The 16,815-nt window shown below is 46.2% G+C and overlaps 2 protein-coding genes across 3 annotated transcripts in view; one reads left to right on the top strand and one right to left on the bottom strand.

The window, feature by feature from the left end:
* The window catches only part of ghra (growth hormone receptor a), a 44,849-nt gene extending 39,782 nt beyond the window's left edge, over nt 1–5,067 (top strand). For both annotated transcript variants that reach the window (XM_064296939.1, XM_064296940.1), the window contains exon 9: nt 417–5,067. In XM_064296939.1, the coding sequence (XP_064153009.1) occupies nt 417–1,406 (990 nt within the window). In that variant the 3' untranslated portion in view covers nt 1,407–5,067. The remainder of the gene's footprint in view (nt 1–416) is intronic.
* A 4,631-nt stretch (nt 5,068–9,698) lies between these two features.
* On the bottom strand, nt 9,699–15,728 carry selenop (selenoprotein P). Its single transcript, XM_064296959.1, has 5 exons — nt 15,584–15,728; nt 14,068–14,303; nt 13,111–13,323; nt 12,326–12,443; nt 9,699–12,012 (listed from the first exon to the last, which is right to left on the bottom strand). Exons 2-5 carry the CDS (start codon nt 14,274–14,276, stop codon nt 11,638–11,640), a joined length of 915 nt encoding a protein of 304 aa, XP_064153029.1. The 5' UTR covers nt 14,277–14,303; nt 15,584–15,728; the 3' UTR covers nt 9,699–11,637.
* Between the last annotated feature and the right edge of the window lie 1,087 nt (nt 15,729–16,815).

The following is a 16,815-nucleotide window of genomic DNA, read 5'->3' on the forward strand; positions in this document are numbered from 1 at the left end:
ACGGTAAACAGCTGCAAGAGTTCTGGGGCGCGAACTGTTCTGGTGCAGGCACGCACAGACACGCTCATTAACCCCCCCTTCCCCGCCCCCACCCCCCCACACACACACACACACACATCTCCCCTCCCTCCTTCAGACACCCTACTGTTCTACCCACCAGCTCCGCAGCAAACCGCAGACTCTTCAGTAACAGCTAATAATCATGACCGTAATCGTCATATTGCTACGACTTATCTATGAAGTTCTGCTCATATTTTGAACACACGTTTTTACGCCCCAAAGAGCTGTACAGTGTAAAAACTAACAAATGAAACGTAATTCCAAAAAAAAACAAAAAAAGACTCCTTTCCCCAAGCATGGGGGGCAAAAAAAAAAGAAAATCAAATGATCTAACTCTCATGTAATTCCCCCCCCAGAAAGGAAAGCTGGAGGAGCTGAGCTCCATACTGAGCAGCCATCACATGTACCAGCCAGAGCCGTACCAGGAGGACGACTGGGTGGAGTTCATCGAGGTGGACGCGGGCGACCCGTGCGAGAAGGCGGATTCGGACACGCAGCGCCTCCTGGGCTCCGCCCCCGGACACCTGGGCTCCCCCCCCGGATTCCTGGGCTTCAAGGACGACGACTCGGGGCGCGCAAGCTGCTACGACCCCGAGATCCCGGACCCCGAAATCCCCGAGCTGCCCGGTCCGGACCCCCTGGCCCTCCCCAAGCAGGGCCCGGGCCCCGCCCACCTGACCCCGCCCAGTTCCGCCAGCCCCTCCCCCACCACCGTGGACCGCGCCCACCCGCTCATCCAGACCCAGCTGGGCACCCAGACCTGGGTCAACATGGACTTCTACGCCCAGGTGAGCGACGTCACGCCCTCGGGAGGGGTGGTGCTCTCGCCCGGCCAGCAGGGCGGCGCCCCTGAGAGGGCAGAGGAAGAGAAGAAGAAGAAGAAAGAGAAAAAAGGGGAAGAGGAGAAAGGGGGAGAAGAGAGAGAGAAGGAAGAAGAGAGGGAGAAATCGAAGAAGAAGAAGGAGAATGAGGAGAAGTTCCAGCTGGTGGTGGTGGACCCTGAGGGTGGGGCCTACACCTCGGAGAGGGACGCCCAGCAAATCAGCTCCGAATTCCAACCCGGTCAGGGCTACACCGCCGCCCCGCCCCAGGCACCCGCCATCGGGGTCCCCACGGCGGGGTACCAGAGCCCCTATCTGCTAATCGAGGGCTCCCCCTGCCCCCCACTTCTCCCCCCCGTGTCAGACTATACTGTGGTTCAAGATGTTGATGCCCAGCACAGCCTCCTCCTCAACCCCACCCCTCCCGAACCCCAGATACCCCACCCCCCGACCCCCGCCAAACCTCTGCCACCCATGCCAGTGGGGTACCTGACCCCTGACCTGCTGGGCAACATCACCCCTTAATCACACCTGACCAGCCGCCCCGCCCCATCAACCTTCTCCTTCGGGAACCCCAAGGGTGGAGGGTCAAAGGGGGATTTACCAACGCAACACACAGACACGCTCTACCATTCACTGCTGGAAGCCAAAACTATACACAGACTGTATGAATGTGAGGCCGCAGTCCAGCAGCAGACAGCCAGAGGGCGCCAGAGAGTCTGGCATTAGAGTGGCAGTGAGGTCACCTCAAAGGACAAAGAAGGCTGTGTGGAACTTAGCCTCTGAGCGAGGAGGCCTGCAGACAGCTTTTTCACCTGCTACTCTACGTTTAATCCTTCTACACACACACACGCGCACACACACACGCGCGCACACACACGCACGCTGGCTTATACTGACTGACATACACGTGTGCACATGCACGCATATATACGCACACACACACAAAGGGAGATGACTCATGCACAATGTGGGGTGTAATTAATGCACCCTGGTGCAGGGGGCTACGACACAAGTGTTACTTAATGTTCATACTCGCATATATTTACTGAGTTCTCATATCCCGACTGCATAAAAGCTGTTTACAAACCCTAGTGGACATTATCTCTCAGCAAGGACATGGTTTCAAGTTTTTTTATTTGTTTTTTTTTGTTTTTAAATGTGCGTAGAAAGTTGAACTGTGATTCAGTGTTCCGTATTAAAACCCTTGCTGTTTCTGGGCTGAAACACCCCTTCCCAATATCAGCACTGTGAGAGACTGGAGTGTTTGCTGACAAGTGACGTTTGGTTCTAGAATCCTCCTGACAAACGGACGATCGCATCCGATTGGTTCCGACGTGTCACGTGTGAGGTGAGAAGAGGAAAAAGGAAAAAAAAAAACGTCCGGATTTCAAAACGTTTGAGCGAAGCCTCGTCCGGTAGTCTCCCTGTTTTCCCGCCAAGATTTTGAAATGTCCCCGGTTTGTTTTTGGGGCCTACAGGAATCCCGCCCAGACAGAACTGGTGAAGAGTGAAGAGCTTCAACCTGCTTTAACTGAAGGATCCTCTCTGTGATTTCCTGCAGTGAGAGCTTGTGTTTAACCCTGGACTAGTTCAGTCAGAGCGAACGCAAACATTTAACGCTATACCATTTTTCATACGCAAGACAAACTCCTCTACGTGGAAACGGACTGTTGGCACCGTTAGAAGCCAAGGAAAGGGGTGTACAATCTGACGAATGAACATACAGCCGGCTGTTGTGCCAACGTTGCTTTTCTAAAATACTGTTGTTGTTGCCGTCTTATGTGCTTAATTGCCATGTTTATCAGGATTATGTTAATACATAAGCCTGGTAGCAGCGTATCAGCTGTTTGTTTTCAAGCGCAAGTGGTCTGTCTTTCACCGTAATTAATTGAATGCAATCCAATCCAATGTGCACTATATCTTTGCGTGGGTGTCTTGAATAGCATCAAAAAAAAATCAATCGGGGGGGGAAAAGTATAATGTGTCTGTCCAGCAGACCGTCTTGGATGCCTTTTAGTTTCTGTCATTTAGTACTAATCAGTTTTGTTGTTGAGAAACTGCCTATCTGTGCCTATCTGTCGGACAGCATACTGTACGCATTACGTGCCATAATCTGCTCCACTCCTGGGATGTAACACAATTTCTCATTTACGGATATGGGCAGTTGACATGCCTCGCCAAGTGACCTCGCAAAACGTGTGCCGTTACTACAATGCTGAGAACCTTTGTGTGTGTGTGTGTGTGTCGGCCATAGATTTCTGAAGCTTCAAGGTTTCTGCATTTAGTTTTTGCTTTTGGCTTAAGTTCGTGATTCTGCTTTCAGCAAAACATTTGCAATGATGCCAGCAGGCATGCGAGCGGGAGAATGCGGGATTCTGTTCTTGTGTCCCCAAGAGCTTCGACCTTTGACCTTTTTCCTCCTCTTGGTACGAATGCACGGAGCACACACACAGACACAGACCACAATAGCTGGAGGAGGAAGACATTTTGTTTTTTCCACAAATAAACTGTGAAGCGGTCTGATTAAATCCAAACAAGTGATTGAATGTATTGGCTGCTTCTTCGCATCCGGATTTGAAAATGCGCCGAGGTGAGGTGCAGTTTTCTTTTTTTTGTTGTCGTTGTTATTTTCAGTATTCATAAACTCTCACGACCTCTCGACACTGGAAGGGGCTTTTTCTTGTTCAGAGGCCTTTTTTCAGAACCGCGCCGACAGTGTTACCGCTCGTTTGAGTCTCTCGAAGGTAGCGCGTAAGGTTTACTGACCGCACATTTGCAGTCACCCTCCACACGTCCCCCTCCTCACCATTTCCGCGGGCGGGAGGCCTCTCCGTGCGCTCGTCCCGCTAGTTTCTCATCGGATCGCTGCCGCCGAACGGCGCATGGGGGCGGCGCAGCGGGGGCGCCTTTCATTTCGACGGCCGCCGTTCCGAGGCCAGAGCGCCTTCTCTGCCTTCGGGTTTGTGGCCTCGTCGTCCGCGCCTGGCTCGCGGAAATGCTAAACTCGGCCTTTGGCCTCGGCATGCGTCTTTCTCGTTCGCGCGCGGTGTGTTGTCTGCAAAAACTGCATCCTTCGACGGGTGGTGAATTTCAGACATCTACAAGTGTTGGCTTTGATCTTATCTCAGTCATCTTAAGTTTGGGTCTTTTTATAAAAGGGGGCGGGGGGGGAGGGTCTAAAGGGTCAGTTAAGGACTTGCATATGGCCTTTTGATGTTCACATTCTCAGATTGTTTTTTTCAATTATCTTTTTTTTTTTTTTTTAATCCCCATGCATTGTCTGCACATTTGCACAAGCTCTTGGGGTAGCACTAGAAGTTAGTGGCCTGGGACTTCTGAACTTCTGAGACCGAAAGACTTTCTCATATAGCCAATTACAGCACAGTTTGCCTTAAACCTGTCGAGCAAAAGAAAAAGACAAAGATGACGAATGCTTGGTTTCTCAAAAAAAAAGACATTTTATTGTCGTTGTTGCTGCCAAGCATCTTTGGTTTGAGTTGTTTTCATACAGCAGCACCTGACTTCGTACACAAGCCTGTTATATAAGCTATTGTTGGTAATATGGATTTCAAAGTAATTCTGATTTTATTTTTTGGTTTGTTTTTGTTCTACATGGTTCATCCAGGTTTATGTAGCCAATGATATCCACACACAGTATGTGTACAAGCTTGCTCTGCATCAAGCTTGGCCAAGAAGCAGACTATGCTCCCTTCTCCTGTTCATCTTTTGTCTTTTTTTGTTCTTGTTTTCTTTTTCGGAAAAAAAACTGCCTTAAAAATGAATATAGAATCTCTGCTGCTTTTGAAAAAACCAGCATGTCAATGTCAAAAATTAAAATGTCTTAATATAACATGTCAGTGATGTAAGGTTATATAAGCATTTGTCATGTGGCCCCAGAAACTATACAATTTTTTTTTTTTTTTTGCTGCTTTTAATTTTTTTTTATTTTACTCAGTTTTTTTTATTTTTGTTGTTTTTCTTGTTTTCAGAACATTTAAAAATGCATATATATCTATGTGTATGAAGAAAAACAAATGGATCTTCATTATAGAAAAGCAAATTTTTATTTTAATATGCTAGAAAGAGTTCTTAATCCTGTTAATTGTTCATTGTTAAGTGTATTCTTGCTAGAATGTAAATGTAGCATGTTGGAAACTTTATATAAAAACGAACCGCAAAGAGATCTGCAGATGGGTACTCATTTACAATCAGCTGGTGTTCCTCTTTACAGATATCATGGCATATGTTTTAGTTTTTAGTGTGTAGGGGTGCAGCCAAAGAACAGGTTGGGGGGGTTGGGGGGCATGTACGCTTAGCACTGCAATTTTGGGGGCGGGGGGAGTGAGAAGAGGGGGCAAAAATCCAGAGGTCTGATTCAAATATAATTTACAATAATGTTTCATATTGTACTTGTTTGTGGATTTGAATTCATAAACACACATACACACAGTTCCTGATTTTTCTGCTCATTTCCATATAGGCTGATTAGTTTCCTTGAGTGTCTGATAGCCACCCCGTTCTTCCGTGAGGAGACAGTGTTGTTTTTTTGTTTTTTTTTCCAATCCAATCACGGACAGACATCTTACCCTCCCTGCGACAAAACCCCGTACCAAACAGACGCTGAGATTCACTGTAAGCTTTGCCCTGGCTTTCCTTCAGGAAAACTCGCGCGTCTCAATCTGCAGATGTGTTCTGCAGTGAAATACCGCCGTCGACCGCGTCGCCCTGTTTTTGTTTTCTGAGTTGAGGAAGGGGCAGCGGTTCCAGTCCTGCTGATTCATCTCCCCTCGCTTGTTTGCTGCGTGCACATTTCCAGCACACATCTGCTGTCCCACAGAAACATCTAAACCTGGCCCCAAAATAGCAGTGGGACTGCATAAACATACCGCGTTTAAATGCTCAACAACAACAACAAAAAAATTCTGACCACTATCTGGTGCTGCCATTTTAGTTTTCTCTGCTGAAAAGTACTAAAGGTTTTAATCAGTGATCCAGATGACATCAGTCACTACTGCCCCCCACCCCCCACCCCACCCCACCCCACCCAGTATCACTGATGATTGGTCAGGAGAAGCTGCTGGTCGTTTGTGTACTACACATCCCCAGAAGTTGGGTATAGCTATCCCACATTAGAGTAGAAGGTTATGAGCAGCCTAGTCAGGCTAACAGTACCATGAGGTTATGAGCAGCTTGGTCAGGCTCACAGTGCTGTATGATTATCTACAGTCTGTACCTATACATAGGCCTACAAGCACAGACGTTTAAAAAAAAAAAAAAAAAAAAAAAAAAATTTTGTGAGCCTACGCACGGCAATGTGAAAAACCTGGCACAAATGAAAAAAAGAATTATGCTGAAAAATGTGCTGACTTCGGCATGTCTGGGTATGGCACCCGGCCAACCTGCGTCTCCGGTGTCAGACCAAACGCTGCGGAGCCGGATGGGGCGCACCCAGAGACTGTAAAAAATACCATGGAAACGCCGCTGGCCTCCTCGTGAGTGGGGCTGACGTACAGCTGAGGGCCAGAGAACGAAAATGAAGTGTTCCTACATCTCCGAGGGGTTTTTTGCCTCCTGCCCCCCCACCCCCACCCCCATCAACCCACATCTCACACCACTTCTCACGGCGAATCCAAATACCAGAGCTGGTTACGTAAAATTCAAACGTAACCGTTTTCATAGCCCTCTGACGCATGCTTTTTCTTCAGGCTAACCGTTACCGAGGTCTACGGGGTTATTTTTTGTCTTCCTAATACGACTTTCCCTGCTGCTGCTTTTTGACCTGTGTGTTTAGATGAACATTTAAGATGCAATATTTCTATCGCCTGTTTTATAAAGGCCACAATAAAATAAATGTGGACCGCGCATTTTTCCGCCTACCTCTTAAAAACGTCACACCTGCATTTAGGTCTACGTTTCCGTACACACAGGTACGTTAGCCTTTCGCCCTCTTGACCACAACACACATCATTTTAAAAAGGAGACACGGGCCAACTTGCTATTTGGAACTCACTCGGTGCATTAAGGCGGCTCTTTGAAAAGCCAACGTTTTTACAACAGGCTTTTTAAGCTCGAAAGCGTGGAGCAATTAAAACAATTTCCCAGCCTGGTGGGTGTTTGTTTATCTTTAAAGCATTCTCTTCCCATCCGTATTAGCCACACTAATTAAGTGATTGCCATTTTAAACACGCTATTTGTTTTCTCCCTCTCTCGACACAAATACTGTCACCTATTCCTGCTGATTAAACTCTATGATGGGTAATAAACAAAGTATTACGTAATTTGTTAAAAACAAAGAGGAATACGTACGGTGCGGGTGAGACGCAGCGGCAATTTGCAAATGTGTTGCGCGCCGAGAGAACCGGCCGTCCTTTCGCCCATTTCCACAGCGGGCTCGACACTTCTGAAAGAAGATCAGCCAATTAAACGGGCCTGTTTACTTAGCAACGCCACGAGAGCCTGATTGAATCAGGCGGGAAGGCGCTCGCTACCGGCTTCGCGGTAAGTGCAGGTAATTGGCCACCAGCTCCGCGCCTCAGACGCTCGGTTCGGTTAAGCCCCCCACCACCCGTACCCTCAAGTTGTTTACTGACCTTTTCATACGGCATTACGGCTGTGATTTGGTTAGTTTTGAGTGCTGAGAGATAGGAGAACAGAAGGATCTATTCACCTTGTCCAATAAAAGCTACTTAAGAGGAAAGGTGCTGGAGAGAGAAGAATGACATTTATTAAACCTAAGAAGACCGCTCTTGGGGAGAAAAAGATTTTAGCACCCATTCACATCTCACTGCAGTTTATTTTTGGCGTTAGACTCATTTGATCATAATTAGTCAGAAAATAGCTACATTATGAGATACATTTTTAATAGCTCTGCATTCTAGAGAAAATAAATCTTGCTTTGCTTTATACATCTGTGACCTTTGACCCTGAGCAAGCCTGTTGATTCATATATATGCATCCTCAGCTGATTGTGACGATAAATTAGCTTATAGTCTCTGAGATGAGTGAGGGAGATGAGAGAGATCAATAAGAGCAATATCAGCAATTCCGGTTAACTAAGCAGATGGTAATATAATGGCCGCATGTATTAGCTTTGATTAAAAAATATAATAAAATTTATAATCAGATTTAATTTCTTGTTATTGATGTCAATTTTTGTATTCATTAAAATATAGGTTTAATGCAGGATTCTCTGCCTGGTTTCTTCTTAGCATCATTATTCACTGCAGATGTAAGAAACCTTGTTAGTGTATACTATCAATTTTTAATATTTTTTAAAACGTGTTGGAGGTCATTTCACATTTTAAAAGTTTTCCTCTGCTTTTTTTCTGAACTCTGTCCAAATTAAGTTCATGAGTTTAAAGAGTATTTCAACATTTACTTTTAAGTGCTAGTTCCAAGTTTAGGCCTATTACTGGTTCAAATTGGGCCAGTGTTCCTGGGGTTGGGATGACGTTGGCTAGGTTCACAGTAGGAAACAGCCGGGTGGCTGTTAACTGTAAAGTGTACGAGGTGTGTGTGTGTGTGTGTGTGTGTGTGTGTGCGTACGTGCGTGTGTGCATGTGTTTAACTGCAGAAGAGCAGTTGCCACATGTGTTCTGCAGACCAAACAGACGCTAACAAAAAAAAGGAACAAATGTTCTACCCATCAAATCAGATAAAACTGATTGAACCAGATTTAATTAATATAGGCCCCACACACACACACAGACACACACACTCATACACATACCACATTACATGGCCAAAGGCATCTGGACATCGCTTGTAATCAGTGAATTCGGCTCTTTAACCCACACCCATTGCTGGCGTTTATTAAATCGAGCACACAGCCATGCAGTCTCCATAGACAGCAGTAGAAAGGGTTCTGTCGAAGGGCTCAGTGACTTTCCACATGGCACCATCATTGGATGCCACCTTTCCATCAAGTCAGTTTGTCAAATTTCTGCCCTGCAAGACCAGCCCCGGTCAGCTGTAAGTGTCGTTACAGTGAAGTGGACATCTAAGGGCAAAAACAGCTCAGACCTGAAAGTGGCAGGCCACACAAGCTCACAGAACGGGACTACTGAGTGCTGAAGTGTGTAGCGGGAAAAAATTGCTTGTCCTTGGGTGCAACACTGGCTACCAAGTTCCAAACTTACTCTGAAAACAAGGTCAGCGCAAGAACTGTTCGTCGTGAGCTTCATAAATTTGGGTTCCATGGCTGAGCATGAACATGTCTATAAATCGTCAAGAAATATGAGATTCATTTTTTCCAGTTTGTTTCTATCGCCACCTAGTGGTTATGTGACACTTTGCAAATATTTCCCCGTATTGTGGGTTGAGCACGGTTGCTCGGATGTTCAAAATTAAAAACAAATCTCCTGTTTAAGAGCGCGAGTCACGCCATTTGTGACACAAGTTCATGTTGGGTGATTTTTAAAAAATCTGGACGCTTCGTCCAATTATTCACAGATTCAGTGTTTTTTGGCATAGGCCTACACTGGCCAATAACTGCAGTGCATTCATATAATAAAACCTAATTATATGATGTCAAATCATGAATAACATAGAACGTGAAACAACATCTCCGTGTGTATGAGAAGTGACATTTCAATATAAGTCGTTCATTGAAGGAGCTCATGTTGTAATGTAATTTTTCCCCTTCACAAGAAAAACCAGAAATCTGAAATGTGTTGTTTTTGCGGTGTGTTTTTAAATGACCACGGCATCACCTGCTTTAGTTCACTATGCACGCGGGACATGATTCCACGGCATGCTGTATCGCTAATGATCCGCGATTTCGCTTCGAAATGAAACACAACGACAGATAGAGAATAGAACAGTCTGAACAAACTTTATTCAACATTCGTTGTCTTTCTCACTCACTAGGCTTCGAGCTCTTGGTCTTTTCTCGTAGCCATCTGCGTCGGCCAAACATTTTTCATACAAAGCATCGGGATCTCCAGGGCTTAGTTTTTCCCAGAGACCTTCATAAAGTATAAAAAAAATGTTCTCATTCAATAAAACACAACTACCCTGAAACACTTTCAATACCTTTTCTTACAAGGCCACCTCATTCTTTACCCATCCATGTTTACATTAATGAAATTGCACAAACAGTTAAAAAAAAATTTTTTTTTTGTTAGTTTCCAAACATACATCAGAAGTGCACAAAAAATCGTTTCATTCTGTGTAAGTGCATCTTGTGTCCCTCAAGCAAATTTATTTGTAATTTAACTGAAATTAGTTATATATCATTTCAAAGTGGTTATCTTGTGGTACTACATACAGATATGTAGACAGTCTGAAATTAACCCACTTTGTGAATATGTATAAAATCATATTATTATTATTATTATTATTATCTTAAGAGTGCTTGTTTAAGTGATTTGTTTTGGACGGTGTTATATAATTGTTATAATGCTGTTATGTCCTTGCTGAATATAGTAGGAAACTCAAGACTTCTGTTAGGATGTTAATCATATGCTGGAAAATAAAACAGAAACCCTGAAACACACACACACGCACACACACATACACACACAGAAACGGAATTTTCACGACCAAATTTCTCCTTGTTTTTTCTCCAGTGTTGGACATTCGCGCCAATTTCTTTTTCAAACTCAGGAGGAAACAGACATTACCGTATATGCATTTTTGTTTCAATTTTAAGGTATTTGCTCATTATGCCTAATGTTAATATTTACGTGTCGTCTTTTTTTAAACTCATTTTTAACTCGTTGCTATTTTTAACTCGATCGGTCGGCCTCGTTGCTTGTTTTCCCTCCGTCCCAACTCCGAAAATTGCACAACATCAGACAGGCGCCACTAGAGCGTAGTTTCCGCACCTGTCCTCATAAAAGCAAGGTGAGTTTTTTGGGGAAGGAGGGGAAGGTAGCAACACGACCGGACTGCACCTTTCAGAGGTGAGGCAACTCCAATCCAAGCACAGGAGTGAGGGACCAGTTGTAGTTCTTATTCATCCACTGACGAAAACTTTTATTTTGGTACGCAAGGGGGCCTAAACAAGTAGCTGTTTCAGAGATTTAGATTGAATTGGTCCAATCAAGTTCCCCTAATAAGTAATGCTATGCCGTTCACATAAAATAAGTATGCAACTTTAGCTTTTACTAATTTGCCTCAGCGTGGAATTTGGTCTATACTCAGAGGCTGCCTGTGTGTAAACCCAGTCTTCTTTCATTACTTAGAATTACTTAGAACACTACCGCCTCCTCCTGTTCAGATTGGATACTGGAGTTGCCTCAAACCTCTCCTTTTAATACTTGTTGGTAAAGATGGAAACTTCCTTCCAGGGCCCAGCGTCGCACGTCACACCGGCGGGTACTACCGCTATCGTTATTTCATTCACCTGGGCATGGTGTCTTAGCTCAATTAGCGCGCGGACGGCGACTGGCCTGCAGGGGGAGCTCTAGGGGGGTCGGTGCCACGGGACGGGCCCGCTTTACTGCCCCTGTCACCCTCAGGACTGGGACCCCTGGGGTCAGGCTCAAACGGACGGCTGCTGTCAGGCAGCGGGGGACGAGCGTCACTGTCAGGACTCTCTGATCTGGGCGTCGCCCGAGCGCCCCTGTCACTGTCAGGAGGCGGGCAGGGGCCCCTCGCAGCGTCAGAGTCCCGCGACCTCGTTGGGCCCCTCGCCGCCGAACAGCTGCCGTCAGTGTCAGCATCAGCTGGAGGAGCGGGCGGGGCCGGCGGGCTCCCCCTGCCACTCTCAGCTGTACTGCACCTTTCACCTGCTCCCGCTACCTGCCTGTCAGGGCTGCTGGCGGGGCTCCGGCGCCCCCTGCTGGAGCACCTGGCCCAGGTCGCCGCCCGTCACCTGCTGGTCGAGGCCGTGGGCGGCGTGGACCTGTCCCTGCAAGTGGTCGTGCTGCTGGGCGTGGCACTGGGTGTGGAGGTGGATGGGCTGCTGCAGACAGCCAGCCCCGTGGCCCCGCCTCTCTGCGCTACCATGGTGACCGCCATGGTTGTGTCGGTGGCCGTGACTGTGGTCGTGACCATGACCGTGACCATGACCGTGACCATGCCCGTGACTGTGCCCATGCCCGTGACCCGCCTCCACTTCGGGAGGAGCGCTCGTCCCCTCTTCCTCCACCGTTCGGTTACAGGCTAGCTGCTGCTCTGCATTCTGTGGGCGAGAAGTAAAAACACAGGAATGTTTAACGAGGACAGACGAGTCAGTCCATCAGCCCTGGTCCTGTTGAGGCCTACTGGTAAAAAATGTATTGATTTAACAGATGGCGATTACAGTCTTTAGGCTCATCACTGAACCCGACGGTTCCAGGCTTGGTCTTGAGCATTCTGAGGTCTCTTATATGCAAAATGGCCTCCTACCACGGCAGAACTGTTTCATCTGCTTTAACTGCCATTTACAGTGCATTTACCCTGAGGATCGTCCATATTTGGCATAAACCATTCACATACATCATTATTATTATTACCTCATATTCACAGCTTCCACACACATTCTTGCAGTATGTGTCTCTGATGGCCAATTCCACGTAGGGTGTGGACAGCATGGAGTAGGGGAGGGCGATGTGGTAGGTGAGACGACCACACCTGACAGGCACAGGAAGAGGAAATAGAACCGTAGTTACCACAATGTGTTTTTGTCCATGGTGCAGGATATTCCATTTTTTATCCGTCTAATGCAGTAAATACAGCAGGCCACGGGTGGCCGTGTTGGCTGGAGCTATCACAATGCAGCCAATCACTGACTTAACTGGATGAACCAGGCTCTCCGCTGCGATTGGCTGAAATTACCTGAGGTCGCTGATGACCCATGATGGCTTATACCAGGGGTGGCTAACCCAGGTCCTGGAGAGCCGCAGGGTCTACTGGCTTTTGTTTTTACTCTGCATTTAATTGATCAATTAAAGCAGTTGATTACACAGTTAAATCACCTCACCTGGATTCTTTTGCCTAAGTGGTTGTTGTATTTAAGGTTAAAACGAAAACCAGCAGACCCTGCGGCATCCCAGGACCATGGTTGGCCACCCCTGGTTTATGCCAATTAATGAGATTTTTTTTAAATGGCCACAATGTTCAATGAGGATTTTTCAGTCCATGAACTGACAGCATTGACCCCCCCAACTCTGCTTCACATGAGACGATCACGCGTGCATGATCATACATGGCTCGCGACTCCTGTAGCGAAAACTCCCCCGCGCGTGCAGCTGTGCGTGAAGGGGGCAGAGTGAGGCCCCGGGGGGCTAGCAGAACTCACCGATCGTAGATCAGGAAGTCGTCCTTCTCCCCAGACAGGGCCTGCCAGACGTCGGGCTGGCCGGGGGGCTGCTGGTACAGCGCGATGCTCTCGGACACCTTCCGCCTCAGCAGCGGGTGCAGGCGCTGCGACGCCTCCCCCTGGTGGTTGACCACCATGTAGGTCACGTTCGTCAGACCCTGCTTCTCCAGTTTCAGGCGCAGGCTATCCATTCTGGATAGGGGGAGGGGAAAACACATGATGTCATCAGTCATTTTTCAGCCCAGCCCACACTGCCTGTGTTATCACAGTGTTATCACGATACGCTGCTTATTTCTGTTACTGTTGTTATCTTGCCCTTTTCTTAACACAACTGGTCTCAAATGACCCTTTAGTCTTTGCCTTTCGTTTCACTGCTGTTTATTTAGCTTTTTCAGTGTTAAGTGTTACAGGGACTTTGTCCTTGGCGCAGCCGACATTAGCCTGGTGCTTTGTCTAGCAGTAGATAGCCTCTACCCATGTGTGGGTGAACTCCATTCCAAATTCAGCACTGAAATGCACTGAAACTGAATTAAGGAGCGCCCGTAAATGTTCAATGGTAATTTTTCAGTTCAGCAAATTTCAATTAGTGTTCTGAATTGGCTGACCTGAGATGGAACTGACTTTACCCCTGGCCTCTAAACTCATGACAGTGTATGTTTAGGACTGAACTCTTGATTGGTCCATAATCCTGAGCAGAGCATTGAACTGGAAATGTGCCAACAACGGTGGTCTAGAGCAACTTCACTATAGGTGCAGAAATACTGGAGCAGTAACTTAAACGTAAAAAAGAAGTATTATAGGTCTGGATGTACAATAAAACGTATATTCCTTCCTTTTTTTACACCAAGCAGGGCTAGAATTCTAGTACTTCTGGGTACTGAACAGTTCACAACGCAAACACGGGTAATGCGGTGTTCGCAATCGTTACGACCGTACCTGGATGCCTGCACCAAACATAACAATCAGCTGGCCTGTAGGAGGGCCACCACCGTCACCTGACCCAGCGCCTCCTTCATGGGCTCCGACTCCCCGATGCTCCAGGGTGGGGCCGGCTTGCAGCGGTTGCCCCCGCCCCCTTCCTCCACCTCTGCCCCGCCCCCGGGCAGCAGGCAGAGGGCCAGGACCAATCCTAGCCCCCCCCTCATGGCTCCGGGTCTGCAGGCTCCGCCCACCTGCACACAGAGGTAAGTGGGCAGACATGAACAGCCGAGAACCGAGAGGACAGATGGAGGACATCCATTCGGTCCCCCTAAAATGACCACACAGTGCCTGGGCACCCCCACCTTAAAATAACGGTTGCAATGCATTGGTTGCTTAACACACCAGTACATAACCGTGATGACTCTACTTGATGCAGATGAGTATTTATTTGGATTTGAGTACTCGTGCTTGAGTGCAATAGACTCAAGAGAGGCTGTTAGAACAGAGGTACTGCAATGGAAATCAATTCTACACTACACATTACTGCCCCTTAAAGTAATGCTGAATAAGTTCAGTATTCAACACAATTTAAGATTCATGAGCTGTTGAATTCACTTTCCTAGGGCTTGGATAAATTAACCGAGCACGTAATTATTCTTGAGACCCTGTTCCAGTGTTTGCTTAAAGAGCACAAATATGTTCAACGCGCACGCTAAATATAAGTTTAGCTGATGAGTTTGTTTTTTTTTTGGAAAAAAAAACCTCACCTCACAGCTGGAACTTTCTCTCTCAAAAGGTCCTGCAAGTGATTGACCTTTTAATTTGTGTCAATTCAGGATCAGTATTTAATCATCGGCTCAATCACTAAGATGCATAATTAAGAGGTAGTTGATATGGAAACGAGCGCTTAGCAGGCTCCTGAAACGGAAGTGCGGGTGTGGGTGTGCGGTGGGGGCGGGGGAGTCTGTTTTTCTGACAGCACGCTCTCTTGCAGTGTTTGGCAGGGTAAACACATGCCTGGGCTTGCAAACGTGAGAAAAAGTTTTTTCAAAATAGCATGTACGGTAACGTATGGAACATGGGGTTCGTGGTGTCAATTACACTGGGCGTTTTGGGACTCGCAGTGTTTCTTCAGTTTTTTGCATGCATTTCTAATAATTCGTTTAATAATAACTGAATGATTACTACAAGTCCAGCTACATGGAAACATGGCGAATAAGGAATCTGCATAAACAGACATGCTCAAAGACAAAATTCAATATCTTTTTTTATCTTGTAAGTTTTTAATTTTGGAGTGAGGTTATTTAAAAAAAATATTTTATAATGCACTGTGTTTTTAAATGCATTGTGAAGCGGTCACATCAGATCAGATAACGTTTTAGGTTTGTATTGTCTGGAGTGATTGCAAGAAATCAGAGACGAAGACGGAGCAAGATAGCAAGAAATCAAATACTGCGCGTAGACGAATCGTTTTTTTTCCGCCTTGCACATAAATTAGTAAACAAAAATAATTGCGCAGGCAAATACTCACAGTCTGGTTAAACACGCGCTATTTCTCCTTTTTCAGCTCGCTTAAAGTTCTGTCCAGCCGCGTCTCCAGTCGAAAAACACCCAACCCCGACAGCTTCCTCCCTTTTATACTCCTCTTGTTTGCTCGCCTGAAATGGGGCAAAGTTCAAAAACGTCCGTGTTCTTTGGAGAACTTCAATATGACATTCCTTCGCCTTGAGGATGGGCTGAGCTCCGCTCATTTTTCATGAACATGTTTCTTTAGCTTTTTACAGAGAGACAGGGAGCTTGACTTTATGAGAACACTAACTTTTCTGCGGATTAAACAAGTGTATCTTTGCATGCTATCTGCTCTTAATGTGGCCCAGTAGTTTGGCAGAAAGTCAGCAGTGGAAGGTCACATTTTTCCTTTACATTTTTCACTGTAGTTCATAAGTTAGTTTGTAAGTAACACAAAGAAACTGAATCAAAGCAAACAGTTACAATCTATTTAAAACAATGCAAATAGTGCATTACTAAATAACAAACTAAAGCAATACAAATTGTGACTATCTTGTAAAAATGTATGAATGAATGTTGGCATGCATGCATGTATTCATGCATAAATGGCCTCAAATTGTAGTTTCAACCTACAAAAGCTATTTAATGCGTACATACAATAGGTATCATATGCGTGTAGGATTATATGCATTACAAAAGCTTTCAGGTGGAAAAAGTATAAATGGTCAGGGGATCTGGAGTCAGTGACTGCCACATGACCATCCAGCCCGATGACTGTCTAAAACTGCAACTTTGCAAGTTTCCTTCTCGCAGGACGCATGCGACGCACGGCAGGCGATTACAGATAAACAGGCATGAATTATTGACAGCTGCGGCGTGACGCAAGCGAGGATCGGGGCAGAGGTCGTGTCGCGGTGACACGGATGCCATGACCAAAGGTTTCATTCCGCCGGCAAGTTGTTAATGTTTGAACCCATGAAAGATCCCGTCGAATCATTACCCACCGGGCTCCACAGTAACCCAGGAAACCGTGCCTCACGTCTCAGTCCACACACGACTCAGGCAAACAGGGCTAATGATGAACTAAAGGGGGTGAGGCCCACAGATGTTTTTATCATGTTTTCAGAAACATTTTTATGCTCTGAGTTGTGATGTAACATTCCCATGTAGTGGACTAATCCACTGTAAAAAAAAAAAAGAAATCTCTGGAGTGAAGATAACAAGGTGCACCTATTTGAAGCAGTCCCTCTGTAC

Source organism: Anguilla rostrata, chromosome 10, assembly GCF_018555375.3.
Source record: "Anguilla rostrata isolate EN2019 chromosome 10, ASM1855537v3, whole genome shotgun sequence".
In the NCBI taxonomy this organism is placed as follows: Eukaryota; Metazoa; Chordata; class Actinopteri; order Anguilliformes; family Anguillidae; genus Anguilla; species Anguilla rostrata.